At 42.3% G+C, this 20,492-nt stretch overlaps 2 protein-coding genes across 3 annotated transcripts; both read left to right on the forward strand.

Moving 5' to 3' along the window:
• The first annotated feature begins 683 nt into the window (after window positions 1-683).
• On the forward strand, window positions 684-4,959 carry LOC143521912 (uncharacterized). 2 transcript variants are annotated; one of them, XM_077015415.1, is made up of 4 exons: window positions 684-2,612; window positions 3,042-3,362; window positions 3,826-3,948; window positions 4,455-4,676. In XM_077015415.1, exons 1-4 carry the CDS (start codon window positions 2,531-2,533, stop codon window positions 4,544-4,546), a joined length of 618 nt encoding a protein of 205 aa, XP_076871530.1. In that variant the 5' UTR covers window positions 684-2,530; the 3' UTR covers window positions 4,547-4,676. The 2 variants fall into 2 exon arrangements, with proteins under 2 accessions (XP_076871530.1, XP_076871529.1); XM_077015414.1 differs by having other exon boundaries at window positions 1,019-2,612; window positions 3,821-3,948; window positions 4,455-4,959.
• An 11,093-nt stretch (window positions 4,960-16,052) lies between these two features.
• On the forward strand, window positions 16,053-19,732 carry LOC143521913 (uncharacterized). The gene is made up of 4 exons (XM_077015416.1): window positions 16,053-16,679; window positions 17,117-17,434; window positions 17,834-17,961; window positions 18,354-19,732. The coding sequence occupies exons 1-4, from the start codon at window positions 16,598-16,600 to the stop codon at window positions 18,555-18,557; spliced, it is 732 nt and encodes a 243-aa protein (XP_076871531.1). The 5' UTR covers window positions 16,053-16,597; the 3' UTR covers window positions 18,558-19,732.
• The last annotated feature ends 760 nt before the right edge of the window (window positions 19,733-20,492 follow it).

Raw genomic sequence — 20,492 nt, forward strand, 5'->3', positions numbered from 1 at the left:
AGACCTGATGATGCGCTGCAGTCGGTGGGTGTCGTGTTTGGTAGCTGAGCTGCCCCACACTGTGATGGATGCAGTGAGGACAGACTCAATGGTGGCGGTGTAGAACTGCACCATCAGCTCCTGGGGCAGGTTGAACTTCCTCAGCTGATGCAGGAAGTACAGTTTCTGCTGAGCGTTCTTGATGATGGTGCTGATGTTGTAGTCCCATTTCAGGTCCTTGGAGATTGTTGTGTCAAGGAACTTGTAGGCGTTCACGGTCATCACAGTACTGTCCAGGATGGTGGGTGCTGGAAGGGTTGGGGGGTTTCCCCTGAAGTCCACTCTCATCTCCACTGTTTTTGCTGTGTTCATCTCTAGGTTGTTGTATTTGCTCCAGAGGATCACATGCTCAACAGCCCGTCTGTAAGCAGACTCATCGCTGTCCCGGATGAGACCAATGATCATCTGCAAACTTCAGGATTATGCCTGAGGGGTCTGTGGAGGCCTAGATGGGTCCTCTGCCAGGGCTGACTCGGGTGCCACCCCTTCGCTCCCGAGTCAGAACTAGGCGCAGTCAGCATTGATCCTTCACACCTGTCACCTGGGGGGGGGAATACTTTTTACTTTAAATTATAATCCATTAATATAATAATTTAAATTAAATTATATATATTTTTGCTGATGCTGGTCCAGCATGTCGCGTGCCAGTGATTATGCCTCGTGCCAATGGTGGCACGCGTGCCATAGGTTGCCGACCCCTGCTGTAGACGGTCAACCAGTTTCAGCTGTGGAAAATTCAATTAAAACAGGCGAATACACCACAATTAAGCCAACTACAGGAAAGTCTGATGTATGGAAGTCATATTCCATTGTAATTAATGGAGAGGGAAATCGGCTTGTTGTGATTGATATCAGAAAGTGTTGGTGTACGTCACCTGACGGCATGTGTTTGGACTGTGGTAAAAAATGGGACAGCGCGATCCATCGCTATATTGCTGTTTTAATAAATACATAAGAAAAGGATGCGCAGGTGTGTCATGCGCTTTCAGCCCTTCACTACTCTCTCTGATCGTGTGCACGTTACAAGGTGTCTTGCCACCTTCCTCTCTCTTGCTCTTTCTCTTTTTACCTTTGCTTATTCGAGTCTGTCTCCTGTGCTGCTTCCTGGCCCATCTCAAGGTCCTTTCTCTGCCCTTTGTACGCGTTTTGTCTAGCGCGTCATTATTTTGTGTGAGGTGTGTTACTTTGTACACATTTCTCTCTCACACTGACTAGTGGCTGTACCACTCCAACTGTCAGTGTGAGCCAGCACTTGTGCATGCCCTCTGGTGGAATCTAGGCTAACCCACCGTGACAGATAAGTGGAGTTCCCACAGTTGAAAGCTGTGACACATACTACCATATTTTTTCCCATCTTTGTTTTTGTGAGTCAAACAGGCAAATGTAAAGAACTTAAATTTAACCACTGAAATTTAATAAAACATTTAAATATGTATTCACTTAAATTGATCACTGAACTGTCAGACAATATAAGGATCTATTGATGTGACATTTTGCAGATCGATAGTCCCCCCAGTTTCAGTCACCTACTTATTAGCCACTCCCTTTAAGCAGTACCATCAACTGTGTGTCATTCCATCTCAGTCACTTCTTCCTACATTTAAACCCACAGGTTCAAACCACTAGTGCTGCGCATTGTTCCTGTTCCACTCACACAAGCTGCTGAAGCCTGCTGACACTACCACTCTGTGCTTCTGTGTCTAAGTGACTTTTTATTTAGATTGTTACACTGTGCACATTGGACTGTTCCTGCATTACCAGCATCTACTCATTTTTGCTTGTGCACTATGGACATTAAAGACGTGCCTCTGCCACCCTCGCCTTCACCTCACTCTCTCCTCCTGCGACATAGGCAAATGTAAAACTGGATTCATCATGTAGAGAAATTCCAAAATAGATCTTCAGAGGTCATACATACATGGCATAATAGAGTAAATGGTAAATGGCACAGCTGAAGATAAGTTGTAGTTGTTTACCTTTCTAAATCTAGAGCTGACTTCCTGTCAATGTGAAAAACATGAGCATCTGGTTATCTTGGACGTGTGCTCCGAGTGGGGGCAGACATGGGCCTCAGGTCTGCTTTGCACACATTTTTCTTGAAAGCACTGCAACAGGAAATATACCACAAAGACCAAGCATAAACTTAAACAAAGCAAAAAGATCAAGACAACCAAACACGGATTACCAAAACTTGAGTTTCACACTCTGGGGTTTCACATCAGAGAGTCATCAAATTTTACTTTTTATTATCATTAATAAAAAAAAAACATTCCTTCACTAAATTTATAATATTTGGTGGAACTTTTAAAACTGAATAAAAAAACATGTTGTTTTTGGCTTGTGTTTGTTTTTTTTCCCAGTTTTTCTGAAATACCTTTTAGGTACAGTGATGTTCGATGATGAATGGAAAAAAAAAGTGTCTGTTTTAACGCTGAATGTCAGTGTGAGGTTTCCTGTGTGTTGACTGCTGTATCGACAAAAGGATTTGTACATGGCAGATGTGATGGCGTCCTCTCCTGTGCACATACTTCACGTTCTACTCTGTGTCTGTCTGCTCAAGGCTTCCTCCACAGGTAGGTCTCCTTTTAGGTTCTTAGACTTCACCTACAAAATGAAGTATTATATTCTCAAAAATAAACCTGCCATTATATGTTTATCCTATTGTTTGTGTGTGGTAGTACTTACTATGAGTAGTGTGTAATTGGCATAATAAGGCTGTACAGTTTTAATATGCCTACATCTCCTTGTCCATGACGCCCATTAAAACAGATTGATGTTAACATTAAACACTACATATATGGAATTTAACATTTTGACTATAATTTCACAAGGCTGTTTAATTTTAGTATAATTTTTCTTTACTACAATTACAGAATAACTATATACGAAAGGGTTAACAATTGTACAGTTATTTAAACATAATTATTTTTAATATATATACGTTGATTCTCATTTACATATATTTTACATGAATTTATTTAAATCCTCTCGTTCTTTTCCAGAATGGATGACTTTGTTTGTGTCAGTGCCTGTTGGTGACACGGTCACTATCCAGTGCAGACCCAGACATGAGCCACACCACGATGGAGTGTATGTTAAAACATTCCTGTTTAAAGAAGAGGATGTGTCCTATTTCTTCCATAAAGGAGATTTTACCCCAGAGTCACCCTATACTGGCAGACTAAACTCAAACAAAAACATATCCAACTTCATTTTGTACATCAATAACGTAACTATGAAAGACTCTGGTATTTATTGGTGTGCATTTAATAAAGAGGACAAAGTAAGTTTAAGCATGGAGAGGTATCTCTTAGTTGTATCAGGTGAGTGTACTGCTTCTGCTTAATCATAGAAACACAGAGACTCACAGATTAGGTTTAAACAACCAATAAACAAAAACCTTGTGCAGATCTAGTCCTTGCTCTGTTCATTATAATCGTATTTACTGCATTCCTTGATTTAGCCACAGGCCAGTGTTCTGTTCTGTGTGCCTTGTGCATCCTGTAAAAAGCCAATAGCTTCTTTTTATATTTAGAAGCAGAGGTTCTCCCCCAGATTAGATTTATAGAATGTCTGCTTTATATACTTGCTATATATAGTTTTTACGTTGGTCTGTCAGATTTTTTTATTTATCTGTGAAATAGTTCAAGATGCTTACATATATTTAACACATAGTATGAAGTACCTTAAATAGCAAAAGCAATGTTTCAATAACAGTAGTGGCCAATGATAGTCACCTTTCTGCTTTGGCTCAAGTGACCAGCTTGTGTTTTCTACAAAGGGAAGGAATCCCAGTGTCCAGGTGGACAGGGAAGTTCAGTTGCAACTCTCATCATTGTGTGTGTGGTGACTGCCTCTTCCATGGTCCTGTTGATCATCACCATCATTCTGGTCTGGGGGATTCCAAAGGTGTGTACTGTGTACACATAAACATTGTTGCACATACATACAACAGTGAAGCACAACTCCAATCACATTTATGTGATTCTGGTTAACAAGCGGTCAGGAAAATTGTAAAGTGTGAAACTGTGAAATATGTGAAGAGAATGAGAAATTATTAAATATACCCAGAAAGGGAGCAGCCAGAGCTAGTACATATCTTGATTCTTCCAAGTACCCGTCGCTGCAGAAGCAAAAGTACAGGGGGTGGAGCTGGATCTAGATCCAACTTGGCACTTTCTGCTGCTTATATTAAGAAAGGAATATTAAGCACAATAAATACACAATGAAGCCTTTGATAAATGATGTAAAATGGAAAATCTAAATCTCCCACAATTCTGTCATGCTATTTAGCATGGTGATGTGGTGACATGATGAAATGCAGTTATAAATGCAGCAAATGTGTAGCCTCTGTTTCTTTTCTGTCATGTATTCATATTGATTTTGGCTGAAGTTGCTGTACCTTGTTTTTCCAGGTGAAGCGATGTTGCAAGAATGGAAACTACAGCCCCACTCAACAGCCTTCTGGTTCCGGATCAACACACTTTCAGCAACCTTTAAACTCTGAGTACGAGGTCATGCGTGCTCGCCAACCAAACCCATCACGCACCCTCATGAACCCAGCCTATGGGTCCAGAAGTGACCAAATGATCAAAAATGCTGCAATGGAGAATGTGATGAAGTGAATATGTCTGAACTGGTCCACAATTCAGCAGCATGGTTTAAAAAGAAGAGCATCATTCCAGAGCATGTCTTCGGATGTTGTAGAATTCAGGTTCTGGTTAAAGATTCCTCATAGAGATACCTATGCCAATTTGCCCAAAACTGATCTCAGGCCACTGATCCTGGGTTGACATCACAAATTCAGGAGGATACACTCCTTGTGTATCTCAAAGCTCTTTAGTTCCCCTTCAGTGTTAACTAACCTCAAACTAATAATATCAACGGGCGGAGGGAATCTATAGCATCTTCTTGCTTCAAGTGTAGATACACATATGTAAATATATAATAATAAAACAAAGATAAATAAAACAAACAAAAAAATTACTGAAAATTATTTTTAAAGTGCAACACTTGCTGTACCTTTAGCTTTATGCGTTAATTCTTAATTATGTTTCTGTTTTGAGTTTTGGATTTATATCCACTTCCATTCTTTTGTTTTATTAACTTTATTATGAAACATACCATATTTAGCATCGAAAGGAACCATTTCATAGCTACTGGACCACCTCAGTGAGAAAAAATGAGCTTCAATGGTTTATTCATCTATTCATGAAGTATGAAATTTAATGTAGGCAGCTCAGAATTGTGGTTTGCATCTTTCTAATCTCTCCATCTCAGTATTTTTATGCAATAACATTCCAATTACATTACCTCTGTGTGTAACAAAAAATGTACACTTACAAAATGGGTACCATACGTGAAAGGACCTTAGTTTCCATGAGAAGTAAAGGTGTGAGGTTTATTTAAGTACTTTTGTGGTTGTGCTTTGGCTCGGGTATATTAACATTTTGCAATTGCTTAGCAAGTACTCCTACCCGCTGAACTGCATCATTGTGACAGGCAGTGTGAGCAACTAAAAAAGGAAGCGATCACGCCAAGTCTCAGGGAAAGAGGATGGTTTAAATGGTTTTGAAAGTGCGCAAACCAAATACCCGTGACATAGATCCAGATTAAGGAAATAATAACCAGCAGTCAACTGGTACAAAGACAAGACATATATAGACGAACAAACGACCCTCAGGTGAGACGGATCACGGGTCCCGCCCACCTGAAGGACGAACATCACGTGACCAAAAACAGGACATTTGCCGCTGTAAACAGGGGCGACCGGCAGGGGGCCCCCCCACAACGTGACAGACCCCCCCACCAAAGCCGCACTCCCCTCCGGATGTGCGGCTTACAGCAGCAGCACACAAAACACAACAAAGGGCCGGAAGGGCGGGGACAAGACAGGGACCCGTTCCCTGCCCTCCTGAGCTGAAACAAAAAACACATAAAAGCTCCTCGTCACAGGACGCAGACCAGGCAGGGACCCGTTCCCTGCAGTCCTGGAGCTGAAAACATAAAACACATAGGTAAGCTCACCTCCTGGGCGGGACCCTGGACTGACTGGGCCGTCAACAAGACGATAACCACGCCCTGGTCGGTCACAGGGTCCTCGCGCCCTAACCGGCCTTAGGCCGCTTAAGCCCCACCACTGTGTGCGGACCGGGAGCACATGGCCCAACACACGTCACAGGTGTGGATGTGTGCAGGCCGCCACACTGGGGTGCGGCCACGGCTTCTACCAACCACCTCCCGACCCTACCTCCTCGCTCGGACCTGACCCCTGCCCTTTTCGCTAGGGGTCACCCCAGACTCCTGGGGAGTGAACCCCTCCTGCGGCCCCTCATCTCAAGGTGGACTCCTCCACCCAACCCAAGAGCGCCAGAGACCAGGGCCCTGGCAATCCGCATCAGGGACACGCTGGTCACCCCGAGCTCGAAGGGGAGGGTCTCCTCCTGGAGACCCCACTAGGTCCGGGAGTGCCGCAGTCCACCACCAGGAGCGACCTGCAACACATTACACACACACGCACACAGACAACACATAATACCAAACGCGCACTGCTCCGACTACTGACCCCCCCTTTTACCCAGGGGGGAAGGGACCCCTTTTTAGCATGAGGAGACACCCTGTCCATACACCCCAGGCATCCTCAGCCTACAAAGGGGTACAGGGGCTCCCTGCTCAGGGGTCCCTCCCAAAGGTCAGGTCTCCTGATGGAGCAGTGCCTTCTGAGCCACATGTCGTGGCTCAGGAACCCCATAGCTCCCCCCCAAAAACATATTTAGGGGGGGCCCCTCCGGGGAATAACAAAACAAAAAACACAGACACAACATACAACATATACGCACCTGAGATGGGACCTCTAATGGGCCCCTCCCCACACACAGTGAAGTGGGGTGCAAGAGAGGAATTACATAAAACAAAGCACGCTACACGCTAGGACAAAACGAACACGCAAAGACAGAACACAAACAAACGGACAGGACCCACTCCAGCTCTCTCTCTCACCGTTTTCACCACGGGATCCGTAGATCTTTGGAGAGAGAGAGCTATGCGCGAGCGGCTTGGTGTGTTTACCACCAGCGAAACACACACACCACGGCACACTCACACACTCGCTCACGTCCGCGTCGTTATTAAAACACAACACAACGTACATACACACACACACACACACACACATACATACAGACGATAACGAACAACGGACGTGCGCAATGTGAGGCACAGGTAGTTTCGCTGGGCGAGAGCGGAGTCTACTGGTCCCCAGCTCTAGTCACCGCCGTGTGACTTACGGGTTTTAACACAAACAACATTTAAACACGGCGGGACGAGTGGGGACAGACTCAACACTCTCTCAGTGTGAGCAACTAAAAAAGGAAGCGATCACGCCAAGTCTCAGGGAAAGAGGATGGTTTAATAGAAAGTGCGCAAACCAAATACCCGTGACATAGATCCAGATTAAGGAAATAATAACCAGCAGTCAACTGGTACAAAGACAAGACATATATAGACGAACAAACGACCCTCAGGTGAGACGAATCACGGGTCCTGCCCACCTGAAGGACGAACATCACGTGACCAAAAACAGGACATCTGCCACTGTAAACGGGGGCGACCGGCAGGGGCCCCCCCCACAACGTGACAATCATCTAATTTTGTTGATCAAACTGTTCCTCTGAAACAATGATGTAACAGTTATTCTGGCACACCAACAATTATTGCACTTTTAATGTGTTAAATATGCACATGCATGTCTGGTTTTTGTGACATGCATGTGTCACGTGTGAGGTAAGGCAGAATGCAGAGACGAGTAATCCACATACACAGAGTTTATTGAAAACAATAACAATTTATTGAATGTTGTTTATTGAAACAAAACAACATAGCACTTCGCTTACGTCTGACATAGAACAGCAATTGGACTCACACAGACGAGCATGGGAAAAGACTACCACACACTACACAACACATAACAAGCACTGCATGTAACACATGAAGGATCAACCCACTGCCCTGTCTAACCAGTTGTGGATGAAGGATAAACCCACTGCCCTGGACCTTCCCACCACCTCAAATACTCGCCTGCTATGGATGTACCTTTGAGGCCCTGGACCACTATTACCAACCATCATGAAGTTTAGGACTGTATAGGAATTACAAAGAGAACTTGTGTATATAAATACACACAAAGATGAGAATTATTTATCCTTCCCATCTTTGTTTTTGTATCTAATTGTTGTAATGGTGACCGGCATCAGCCAGAGCATGTTGCCCCCCCCGAGTCTTGGTTCCTCTCAAGGTTTTTTCCTCATGCTTTTAGGGAGTTTTTTCTTGCCACTGTCACCCTAGGCTTGCTCACTGGGGGCTTGGACTCGGGCACTAGAAAAGCTGCTTTGTGACAACAACTGTTGTAAAAAGCGCTATATAATGATGCCGTTCCCATGCCCCTAGTCATTGTCTGCACCTGTGTCTAGTTTATTTAGTCCTTTACTTAAACCCTGCATTCAGTCTTCAGGCGTTCAGGCGAAGTGTCCCACCCCCTTAATAATAAGACTCAATTATTCAGGGTTCAGGGTTTATTTACCTCTGATCTATATTTATGATTCAATGAGTTATTAGTTTGCTGTGGGGCCAACCACTGGCGATTGATCGATCCCCCCCGGTCAACAACTTGCGTTTGCCACCCCTGTACTTACCTGTCTTAGTCAGTCTGGTTGTTTGTACCACTGCCCGATTGTTCTTTGGTTTTTGGTCCTCCCTGTTTGCTTTGATATTGTGTATGTATTTGGTTTTCTGTTTCCATATGCCAGTGTTTCGCGTAGCCCCCTTGTTATGTGGATTACTTTAGCTTTCTGTGTTCCTGTTCTGTTAGTGTTATCCTTGTTGTTCGTGACATTTGCAGTAGCTGTCTATGTTAGTGTTAATAAGTATTCGTTTTTATTACTCTTCATGTCTTACTTCTTAGCTGTGTCCACCTGTGTAACCCCCATAGTCACATGTGTTCCCATTTGTTTGGTTTTCATCCCTTGTTTAGTAGTTGGTTTTGTTTGTTTAATAAATCCTTCAAAATCCTGCGTTTGCATCACGACTACTCAGCCCATACGTAACAGTATTAGAGTCCCATTCACATTCTGGAAGGTTATTCCATAGTTGGGGGACCTTCTAAGAAAAGGCTCTTCCCCCTGCTGTTACCTTATTAATTGGTGGAACTAATAAGAGGCCAGCACCCAGTGATCTTAGTGGATGTAATAATAATAATAATAATACTTTATTTTTATATAGCGCTTTTCTGAGACCCAAAGACGCTTACAATACATAAGGAAGCAGAAACATATAATACAAAATATACAAAACAGTACAAAGAAAATTATGGAGCAGGGAGATCATAGGCGAGAGAGAAGAGGTGAGTTTTAAGTTGTGATTTAAATGTGGAAAGAAAGGGAGACTGTTTGATCACAGTTGGAAGGGGGTTCCACAGTCGAGGAGCGAGTCTAGAAAAGGCCCGATCACCAAAGCTACAGAGTTTAGATCAGGGGTCACCACCATGTCGCCCGCGAGGACGTTATGAGTCGCCCGCAGGCTTGTTTTAAAAACAGCTCACTATATTCAATACGTTGGTGACCCCTGCTATATTTCCATGCACCAAAGCGCTGCATCGTTTGTTTTTGCTGCTATTAACGATTGTCCGCGGCTGCTAGCGGTCTTCCCGCTTAGCAATTGACACGCGCACATGAACCCAACCCCCCCCCCCCCCCCCCCCCGCCACCCCCCCCGCTCAACAACTTTCTTAATAATTGGTATCCAAGAAGTAGCTCCCAACTTCTGGTGACCCCTGGTTTAGATGATGGTACCTTTAGTAGTCCAACAGTAGAAGATCTAAGAGATCTAGAAGATCTGTAGGGAAGTAGGAGGTCAGACAGATAAGGAGGAGCCATGTTGTTTAGAGCTTTGTAGGTCAGTAAGAGTATCTTAAATTGAATCCGGTATGTAACGGGGAGCCAGTGAAGATCCTGGAGAACAGGTGTAATGTGATCATGCATACGGGTGAAAGTGAGGAGACGAGCAGCAGAGTTTTGGACCATTTGAAGCCTATGCACAGAGGAAGAACTAATACCAGCCAATAGTGAATTGCAATAGTCTATCCTGCTTGAAATGAAAGCATGAATGTGGCGCTCAGCAGCAGACTGAGAGAGGCATCGCCGGATCTTTGCTATATTGCGCAGGTGGAAGAATGAAGTTTTTACAACAGAGTTAATGTGGGCAGTGAAACTAAGGGTAGGATCGAGGAGGACACCCAGATTCCGGACCAGGGTAACAGGTGAAATATGTACACCGTCAATGTTGAGAGAGAATGGAGGAGTTTTACTCAGGACTGACTTGGTGCCAATCAGGATAAGCTCAGTCTTCATGCCGTTTAACATAAGGAAGTTTTGCTTCAACCAGTTTTTGATTTCTAATACCCAATTTTTAAAATTAGCAGTGGGTGGATTTTTGACAGAACTGGTAGTGAGATAAATCTGGGTGTCATCTGCGTAACAATGAAAATTTATGTTGAAATGATGAAATATATGACCAAGAGGAAGGATATAAATGACAGTAGCGAACCGTGACCATTAAACCTGGGCCCGCTACTCCCCCCCCCCCCCCAAAATTTTTTTTCCTCTCCTAATAAACTGCACTAAAGAATAAAGAAAAAACCGAGACGACAGTATAACTTTAGAAACGCATGTAGTGCATTCAAATAACATTTGTACTAGATAACTTGTTAAGCAAAATAAGTTTCCAAACAAAATAAGGTTTCACAGCTCCGTGGTTCTCGCAAGCGGAATATGTAAATGAGGACGTCAAAGGGCCGAATCGAAACTAGCTAGCGGCCGTAGGCTAACGACAGCTAGCGTCGCCACAGCGGGCGGAAATTATCATACAGTTAAGCCCGCCCACTAAGAGGGAAGATATGATTGGTCAATTTTACTGTCATTTGAAACTGGTATTGCGCTGAATTATAACTGCCAGGCCCTCTGTAAACGAACAGCGGGCATCACAGTCCTGATAGGGGGAGACACAGGCTCACAGGCTTCCACTTAACCCCTCACCTTCCAACACAGATTGAATAGACACGGTTGAATAATTTATTTGCTTATATTTTTGTAACTGTTTAGATGTTGATTGTAAAACTGTAAGTAGATAAAATAAAATTGGATAATTATATATATATAATGTTTTAAGAATATTTTAGGCCCTCTGAGAGGGCGTAGAGGGCCCTGACGGTTCCCCACTGATAAATGATAAAAAGAAGAGGACCCAGGACTGATCCTTGTGGGACCCCTTGTTTAATCATGGAAGTGGAGGAGCTATAGCCGCAGAGTGTGACATACTGTTTTCTGTCTGTCAGGTAGGAGGTGAACCAGTCCAAGGCAGAGCCAGTAATGCCAAGGTCATGTAGACGAGATAAGAGAATGGAGTGGTTGACTGTGTCAAATGCAGAAGACAAGTCCAATAGCAAGAGAATGCTGAGGAAACCAGTATCAGCAGCTACCAACAGATCGTTTACAACCCTAACCAGGGCTGTTTCAGTGCTGTGGAATGGTCGGAACCCAGACTGAAAAGGTTCAAAGAGATTATTGGTTTCTAGATACTCTTGCAATTGGGAGGCCACAGTTCTTTCAAGAGCCTTAGACAGGAAGGGTAGATTAGAGATAGGGCGATAATTGTTGAGGTCTGAAGGGTCAAGACCAGGTTTCTTAAGTATTGGTGTGACAGCAGCTATTTTATAGATAGAAGGGACCTCTCCAAGTAGGAGTGATTGATTAATGAGAATGGTGAGATGGGGAAGCAGTGTGGGTAGACAAGTTTTAGTTAAGTTAGTAGGAAGAGGATCCAGGGGAGAAGTTGTAGTCTTGGAGGACATAATATTAGAAATGAAAGAAGAGTCAACACGGTTAAAGGTAGTGAAGGATGGAAAAGGTAGGCTGGAATGAGAAACATGTGCAACAAAGGGAAGATGGGAAGGGGGTTCAGAGGAAACAGAGCTCAGAGATGTGTAGAAACTTGTAATTTTGGTTTCAAATGAGCTTAAGAAAGCACTGCAAAGAGTGGGAGAGGGTACAAGGGTGTTGTCCGGGGTTTTAAAGAGCTTTGTAACTGTTGAAAAGAGATGCCGTTGATTTAGACTATGCTGATTATTGATGAGATCTGAGAGGTAGGTTGTTTTAGCAATATGAAGAGCATCTCTATACACCAACAAATGCTGCTTGTAGGCATCAGCATGTACAATAAGCTTTGATTTTTTGTAGCGTCGTTCTAGTTGACGACCAGCCTGCTTCATGGCACGCAGATCTGCAGTGAACCAGGGAGAGGAAGTAGAAAAGGTCACAGTTTTAGTTTTCAGGGGGCTAGTGTATTAAGAGTTTCAGAAAGAGCAGCATTTAACATTAATGCATGTGTTTCAGGAGATGGGGGAGCTGTAGCAACAGGAAAGATGGAAGAAACAGATTGGTTAAGAAAAAGAGGATCAATAGACTGAGTTTTACGGAAGGAGATACGTTTTTTGATGGAGCGATGGGGAAAGGCCAGTGGAGCAGTAAACAGGATAAGTTTATGGTCCGAAAGTGGAAATAACAGTGAGTGAAGATTGAGGACAGGCAGGGAGTTGGAACAAACTAAGTCAAGGGTGTGACCTTTGTCATGAGTAGGAAAGTTAACATGTTGTTTAAACTGGAAGCCCTCAAGAACAGACAGAAAATCAGAAGCAGTTTTGCAATCTTGCGTATTAACATGGATGTTAAAGTTGCCGACCAGCAACAAGCGGTGAGAGACTGTGCAGGCCAAAGTGAGTAGTTCAGACAGTTCAAGAAAGAATGTAGGATTCAGTTTGGGTGGACGATACAGCAAGATCACAGTGACCGAGCCTGGTAATTTAACAGCAACATGTTCAAAAGAAGTAGCAGATGCAATGCTCACTTCAGTAATATTAAAATTGCTATTAAAGATCACAGCTAGACCACCTCCTCTCCCAGAGGAACGAGGGTTACAAATGTATTTAAAGTTTGGGGGGGTGGCCTGATTCAAAGTATAAAAATCACCAGCTTGTTGCCAGGTTTCAGTTATAAAAAGCATGTCAATACAATTTTCCAGTATAAACTCGTGGAGTAGCATTCCCTTGTTAGACAGTGAGCGAACATTTAGTAGTGCCAACACAGCACCGGAGTTAGTAGAAGGGAAAGAGCACAAGTTGCATAGATTGGCAGAACGAGACACAGTTTGTTGTACTGGGCGAAGGGTAGTCCAGAATGAGCAAATATTACTCCCAGCGGAGTAGTGGACAGTTCTGTTATGATGCCGTCTTGAGCCCCGATGGACATAGCGACGGTGAGATAGTATGCCAGCTTTACTGGCAGACACAGCGGCAGCTTTAGACAAGCGGTAGAAGTTACTGAATCTGCGAAGTTCAGTAGTTGTGTAGGAGAATGACTGTGGAATATAATAAGTCTCTCCCCAATACGGAGTATTAACTGGAAAAGGGGAAACTGGGGCACTTACTGGACCACACCCCCCCCCCCCCCCGTGTCCTGGTTTTCCCAAACAAAAATATGGTCACCCTACTGTAGATGCCGTGATGGAACTTGGACACTTACTGGGCCAGTGCGCACAGCTGAGAAGCCGTGGCAATTACACAGAAACATACGAAGAAACAGGACGCGGGGAGAAGCGGCAGTCCAACAGACGGACGCCAGCGTGCTCTCACCCGTCAACGCGACAGTGACAGTGACAGTGATGTGGGGTTCATAATAGGAGATAGGACTGGCCTGATATGATCAAATTTTCTAGTTCTAGTCAGAACTCTGACTGCGGCATTTTGAACTATTGGAAGTTTATTTAGATTCCTATTTGAGCATCCTGACAGTAATGAACACAATCTGGAGCTAACAAAGGAGTGTACCAATTTTTCTGCATCATGCTGGGATAGTGCATTTTTTAGCTTGGCAATGTTGTGGTAGAAAAGCTATCCTAGTAGTATTATCTATGTATTTATCAAATGAAAGGTCAGAGTCAAACATGACGCCAAGATTTTTGGCTACTCAGCCAGGTGTAATGGGGTAGTCTGCAAGATTTAGCATTAGATCTGGTATTTTCTGTCTTGCAGCCTTTGGGCCCAGAAGGAGAACCTCTGTTTTGTCACCATTAAGTTGGAGAAAGTTAAGCAACATCCAGCATTTAACATATTGTTACGATAGAGAAATTGCATGGCTATTTAGCTAGACAGTGCATGGGTTAATGTCTATAGTGAGAGGATTGGTTCTTTAGTTTAGTTGTGTGCTCGTTACCCTTTGGTGTGGATGGTTTAGCCTCTACCACTACACTGAGAGAGAGCATTGACCATTCATGCTTGTATTCCAGAGTATTACAAGTTGTTGTGTGAGTCATTTCACGCCTCCAACACTCAAACATTGATGAACACGACAAGTGGTGTCAGCGCGGGATAGTAAAGCCTGCTAGCCGAGGAGCGAGCCAAGTAGCCTGCTAGCCAAGGAGCGAGCCAAGTAGCCTACTAGCCGAGGAGCGAGCCAAGAGTCTATATGAGTGGTGAACCCTGGATACCTCCATGGAAACCTCCACGTGAGGCAGTCTTGGAAGCCTGCTGGCCAGCCTGTGAAGCAGACCGGGCAGCCTCGGGAGTCCCAAGATGGACCCTTGGTATTGGTCCTTAACCCTCCCCATATATGTAATGGGATCGGCATGATGGGCCTTGAGAGCCCAACGCCTGAGTCTGTTTGACCACATGCACCCCCCCACCCCACAAATGTAAAAAAAAAAAAAAAAAAAAAAAGATTTCGGGTATGCGGCAGAGAGAATCCCTTGCCGAGGGCTGATGCCTGAGCTGAGACATGGCTTCCTCCACCTCAGGGACAGGAGCCAATGATATGATCTCTCTCCTTCCAGGAACAAGCATGGTAGGCAACACCCTAGAAGTGGAGGGTTCATCCAACTCACATGTGTCAAATTCTTCAAAGTCAAGGCCCGCGGGCCAAATCCGGCGAATTGATTATCTATGGCCCCTTGGATGATATTTAATTACTATTAGAACCGGCCCGCGGGCACGCACAAACACTACATTCCCCACAATGCAACGGTAGCCCGCGAAGTCACTGCAGCGCACACAAGCGGCGAGGGTCTGTGCGGCGAAAATGACGTAATTGCACTGGCTCCGCCCATGCGCGAGGGCGTCGCACGCTGTCGATTCGCAAGGTCGTGCACCTGCGCACACCAGTTAAACTTAATTAAATTAAATATTTATACATATAGTCCAAATGATTTGAAATAATTCGCATTTTTATTCACATTATTTAATGGTTGTTTATTTTCAAAACGCCCAATCTTAATGTCTTCACGTTCTCTCATGTTTCGTCCTGGAATTACAAGAGGCTCGTATTTGTTAACGTAATACAAGAGAACTGTTCAGTCAGACAGATATTTGTTGTGAAACGAAGTAGTTACAATTTCAAGCATGTTCAAGTACTTTAGCCTAAATTCCAGCACTTTTCAAACCTTTATTACTTTATTCATTTAATGTACAGGACATGTTTTCTTTGAAGGAAGTTTGTTTTTATCTGTTTGCTTGTTGAAAAATGTTTTCATTTGAAATTACTGACAGATCCATAAGAAAATATTGCTTTATTAATTTAAGCATTAAATAATATACACTGTGTTAGGTCTTGGTTCAATAGGCTATGTGCAATCATGTCAATATGTTTTAATAAACATTGAACCAGTCCGGCCCTCGGCTTGTAGCAAATTTGGGTTTTTGGCCCTCGGTGTATTTGACTTTGACATCCCTGATCTAACTTAACAGAAGAGCAGCTATGCTATGCTTTGGAAGCCTAGCTACTTATTAATTTTAAAAGCCCTCCATAGTGCTTATCTATATGAGGTGCAGATGTCAGGTTGGCAAAGTTGTAAAATTGAATTCATCATATCGACAGGTTATGAAATAGAATTTCAAAGGTCATAACCTTGAAAATAGCATAATAGAGTAAATGGTAAATGGCATAGCTGAAGACTGAAGTTATAGTTGTTTACCTTTCTAGATCTACAACTGAATTCCTGTCAATGTCAAAAGCATGAGCATCTGGTTATCTTGGGCGTGAGCTCTGAGTGGGGGCAGACATGGGCTTCAGGTCTGCTTTGCACACACTTCTGTCAAAAGCACTGCAACAGGAAATATACCACACAGACAAAGCATAACCTTAAACAAAGCAGAAAGATCAAGACAACCAAACACAAACGACCAAAACTTGAGTGTCACACTCAGGGGTTTCACATCATCAAATGGTACTTTTTATTGTCATAAAAAAAACATGGGTTCAATAAAAATTAATAACATTTGGTGGTACATTTAAAACTAAATTTAAAAAATATGTTGCTGTTTTTTCCAAGTTTTTCTGAAATACCTTTGTGGTACAGTGATGTTTGATGATGGATGGAAAAAAAAGTGTCTGTTTTAACGCTGAATGTCAGTGTGAGGTTTCCTGTGTGTTGACTGCCGTATCGACAAAAGAATTTGTACATGGCAGATGTGATGGCGTCCTCTCCTGTGCACATACTTCACGTTCTACTCTGTGTCTGTCTGCTCAAGGCTTCTTCCACGGGTAGGTCTCCTATAGGTTCTTAGACTTCACCTACAAAATGAAGTATTATATTCTCAAAAATAAACCTGCCATTATATGTTTATCCTACTGTTTGTGTGTGGTAGTACTATGAGTAGTGTGTAATTGGCATAATAAGGCTGTGTAGTTTTAATATGGCTACATCTCCTTGTCCATGACGCTCATTAAAACAGATCGATGGTTGAAACTGAGTATCCTCTCATGAAATACAAACATGTTGGGGATGAGAACCCTCTGTTTGAACCTTCGCTGTTACCACTCAGGATAAACAGTATGACAGTATAACTGTATACACCTAAGGGTTAACAATTGATAATAATCAACAAGTTGATTTAAACATAAATATTTTATCTTATACGCTGATTTTCATTTACATATATTTTACATGAAGGTATTTAAATCCTCTCTTTCTCTTCCAGAAAGGACGACTTTGTTGTCAGTGTCTGTCGGTGACACAGTCACTATCCAGTGCAGACCCAGACATAAGCCACACTACGATATAGTGTATGTTAAAACATTCCTGCCTGAAGAAAAGAATGTGTCCTATTTCAACCATGAACGAGATTTTGCCCCAGAGCCACCCTATACTGGCAGACTAAACTCAAACAAAAACATGTCCAACTTCATTTTGTACATCAATAATGTAACTATGAAAGACTCTGGTGTTTATTGGTGTACATTTAATAAAGAGGACAAAGTAACTTTAAGCATGGAGAGGTATCTCTTAGTTGTATCAGGTGAGTGTACTGCTTCTGCTTAATCATAGAAACACAGAGACTCACATATTAGGTTTAAACAACCAATAAACAAAAACCTTGTGCAGATCTAGACCCTGCTCTGACCTTTATAATCTGATTAACTGAATGATTAAGTGGTAAAATGAATTAAGTGGCCATTTTAGATTAATAGACCGTCTATACAGTAAGTATATAAAGTATTGTTTTTACATGGGTCGGTCAGAATCTTAATCTATCTGTGTAATGTTTAGTTCAAGATTCTTACATATATTTAACACATAGTATGAAGTAGTCTACCTAAACTTGCAAAAGCTAATCGTTTTTGTGGGTTGTTTCAATAACAGTTGTGGCCAGTGATTTAGATTCACCTAAAGAACTCTGCTTGTGTTTTCTACAAAGGGAAGGAAGCCCAGTGTCCAGGTGGAAAAGGGAGCTCATTTGAGACTCTCATCATTGTGTGTGTGGTGACTGCCTCTTCCATGGTCCTGTTGATCATCACCATCATTCTGGTCTGGGGGATTCCAAAGGTGTGAACTGTGTACACATAAACATCGTTGCACATACATGGGACATCTACATATATACGCTCACATACAACAGTGAGGCACAACTCTAGTGTGCATGCACATTTATGTGATTCTGGTTAACAAGCGGTCAGGAGAATTGTAATGTGTGAAACTGAATTGTGTGAAGAGAATGAGAAGTGTGTAAATATACCCAGGAAGGGAGGACCCAGAGCTAGTACATGATGATTTGGTGATTTGGTGACATAGTGATATGCAGTTCTGAATGTACCCAATGTGTAGCCTGTGTCTTTTCTGTTATGTGTAGAGTGGTTGTTAATGTTTAATGTTCTATTTATAGTAAGTGTAGATCTTTTTATCATATTGATTTTGGTTGCTGTACCTTGTTTTTCCAGGTGAAGCGATGTTGTGAGAATGGAAACTACAGCCCCACTCAACAGCCTTCTGGTTCCGGATCAACACACTTTCAGCAACCTTTAAACTCTGAGTACGAGGTCATGCGTGCTCGTCAACCAAACCCATCATGCACCCTCATCAACCCAGCCTATGGGTCCCGAAGGGACCAAATGATCAAAAATGCTGCGATGGGGAATATGTGATGAAGTGAATATGACTGAACTGGTCCGCATTTCAGCAGCATGATTTAAAAAGAAGAGCATCATTCCAGAGCATGTCTTCGGATGTTGTAGAGTTCAGGTTCTGGTTCAAGATTCCTCACTGGGGTACCTATGCCAATTTGCCCAAAACTGATCTCAAGCCACTTATCCTGGGTTGACATCACACATTCAGGAGGACACACTATCAAACCATTCAGTGCTAGCTGACCTCAAACTAATAATCTCAACTGGCGGATGGAGTCTGTAGCATCTTCTTGCTTCTGGTGTAGACACACATATGTACACTGAAGGATGCATAAATAAAGCAAAAAACATTTACCAAAAATAATTTTTATTATGTACCTTGCTGTACCTTTGGCTTTATATGTTAATTCTTATATTTTTGTTTTGTTTCAATTTTTGGTTTTTTTTGTCTTCCCTTTTGGTTTTGTAACTTTATTACCAAATATGCTATTTTTAGCATCTAAACAATCCATTTCATAGATATTGGACCACCTCAGTGAGAATAAATGAGCATCAATGGTTTATTCATCTTTATATTAAGTAGGAAATGTAGGTCAGAATTGTGGTTTGCATCTTTCTAATCTCACCAGCTCATTCTGTTTATGTGTACATGACTATGTGTGATTGTGTGCAAGCATGCATAGGCTACACATTTTTTTTACTAGCACAGTGGTCACCATAGTTAACACACTGTACTGTGTAGTAAAAATAGCCTCGTTTTCTTTTGTTTCAAAGCTAATTTAATGTATGTTTATGCAATCACATTCCAATTACATTATCTCAGTGTGTAACAAACAATGTAAACATACTAAATAGATACTATATGTTAAACAAGTTGCAAACATGAAAGGACCTTTGTTTCCGTGGGAAGTAAAGGTGTGAAGAATTTTCTTTTGTGGTTGTGCTTTGTCTCGGGTTTAACATTTTGCAATTGCTTGGCAAGTACTCCTGCCCACTGATCTAATTTTCAAATTTTGCATCATCTAATTTTCTTAATGATCAAACTGTTCCTCTGAAACAATTAAGTAACAACAGTTATTTTGGGACAACAACAATTATTGCACTTTTAATGTGTGAAATACTGTTCTGGTTTTTGTGACTTGCATGCGATATTGAATAGTATTGAATATATATATATATTAGAGGTGTCAATTCCAGGTTCCGTGATTAAAAGTCCTCACCAGGATTTTGATGAATCTAGATTAAAATGGCTCTTTCAGAGTATGTGTGCTACCCAATGACTAAAAGTTAGTCTTTGAGATAGGGTGCATTAGACCAGGGGTTCATCTCCTTGAGAAAGCTGTTCTACTTTGATACTTGAAGAAAAAAAACATGCTCAATAAATTATACTCGTGTTCAACGGTTTATTAAGTTAAACATGAAAATAGTACTGTAAGCCTACATACTTTAAAAGGGCATATTCAGTCAAACATGAATTTACCATGCTTATGGACTGGTGTTATGGTCAATTCAGTTCCCCCTGTTCCCCCCCCAAACCGCACATGCGTGAAATTTAAAGGCAACTTAATTATAGTTAAAATAATTTTTTTAATTAAATTAGATCCGACGCATTAAATCTAGCTAGCAATCAAGTTAACTAAAACAGACAGAAGCTGAAAAAGTAGCGTAAACAACTAAATATGCAACTAATTTTGTACATTTAATCCTCTGCTAAAACACCTGAGCTTTACAGCACAGTTAGTCACAAGCACGCAAAGTTAAATTTAGCTAGAGAAACAAAACCAAACCCAAATAATAATGTGTATACATTGATTAAAGGTGATAACACAGCAGCAGACTAATGCGTCATGATTTCGCGTATGCGTGGTTTTGGGGGGGGAACCGGCTTTAACTGAATTGACCTTAACACCTGTTGCTAGTGGCAATCCACTGAGCGAGGAGATTGGTCAACTT

This window comes from Brachyhypopomus gauderio, chromosome 8 (genome assembly GCF_052324685.1).
Source record: "Brachyhypopomus gauderio isolate BG-103 chromosome 8, BGAUD_0.2, whole genome shotgun sequence".
In the NCBI taxonomy this organism is placed as follows: Eukaryota; Metazoa; Chordata; class Actinopteri; order Gymnotiformes; family Hypopomidae; genus Brachyhypopomus; species Brachyhypopomus gauderio.

Coding starts and splice junctions, on each gene's coding strand:
- LOC143521912 (XM_077015414.1), top strand. CDS start 2,531: ATGGCAGATGTGATGGCGTCCTCTCCTGTGCACATACTTCACGTTCTA. Junction 2,613..3,041: donor GCTCAAGGCTTCCTCCACAG/GTAGGTCTCCTT, acceptor GTTCTTTTCCAG/AATGGATGACTTTGTTTGTG. Junction 3,949..4,454: donor TGGTCTGGGGGATTCCAAAG/GTGTGTACTGTG, acceptor TTGTTTTTCCAG/GTGAAGCGATGTTGCAAGAA.
- LOC143521913 (XM_077015416.1), top strand. CDS start 16,598: ATGGCAGATGTGATGGCGTCCTCTCCTGTGCACATACTTCACGTTCTA. Junction 16,680..17,116: donor GCTCAAGGCTTCTTCCACGG/GTAGGTCTCCTA, acceptor TTTCTCTTCCAG/AAAGGACGACTTTGTTGTCA. Junction 17,435..17,833: donor GTATCTCTTAGTTGTATCAG/GTGAGTGTACTG, acceptor TTTTCTACAAAG/GGAAGGAAGCCCAGTGTCCA.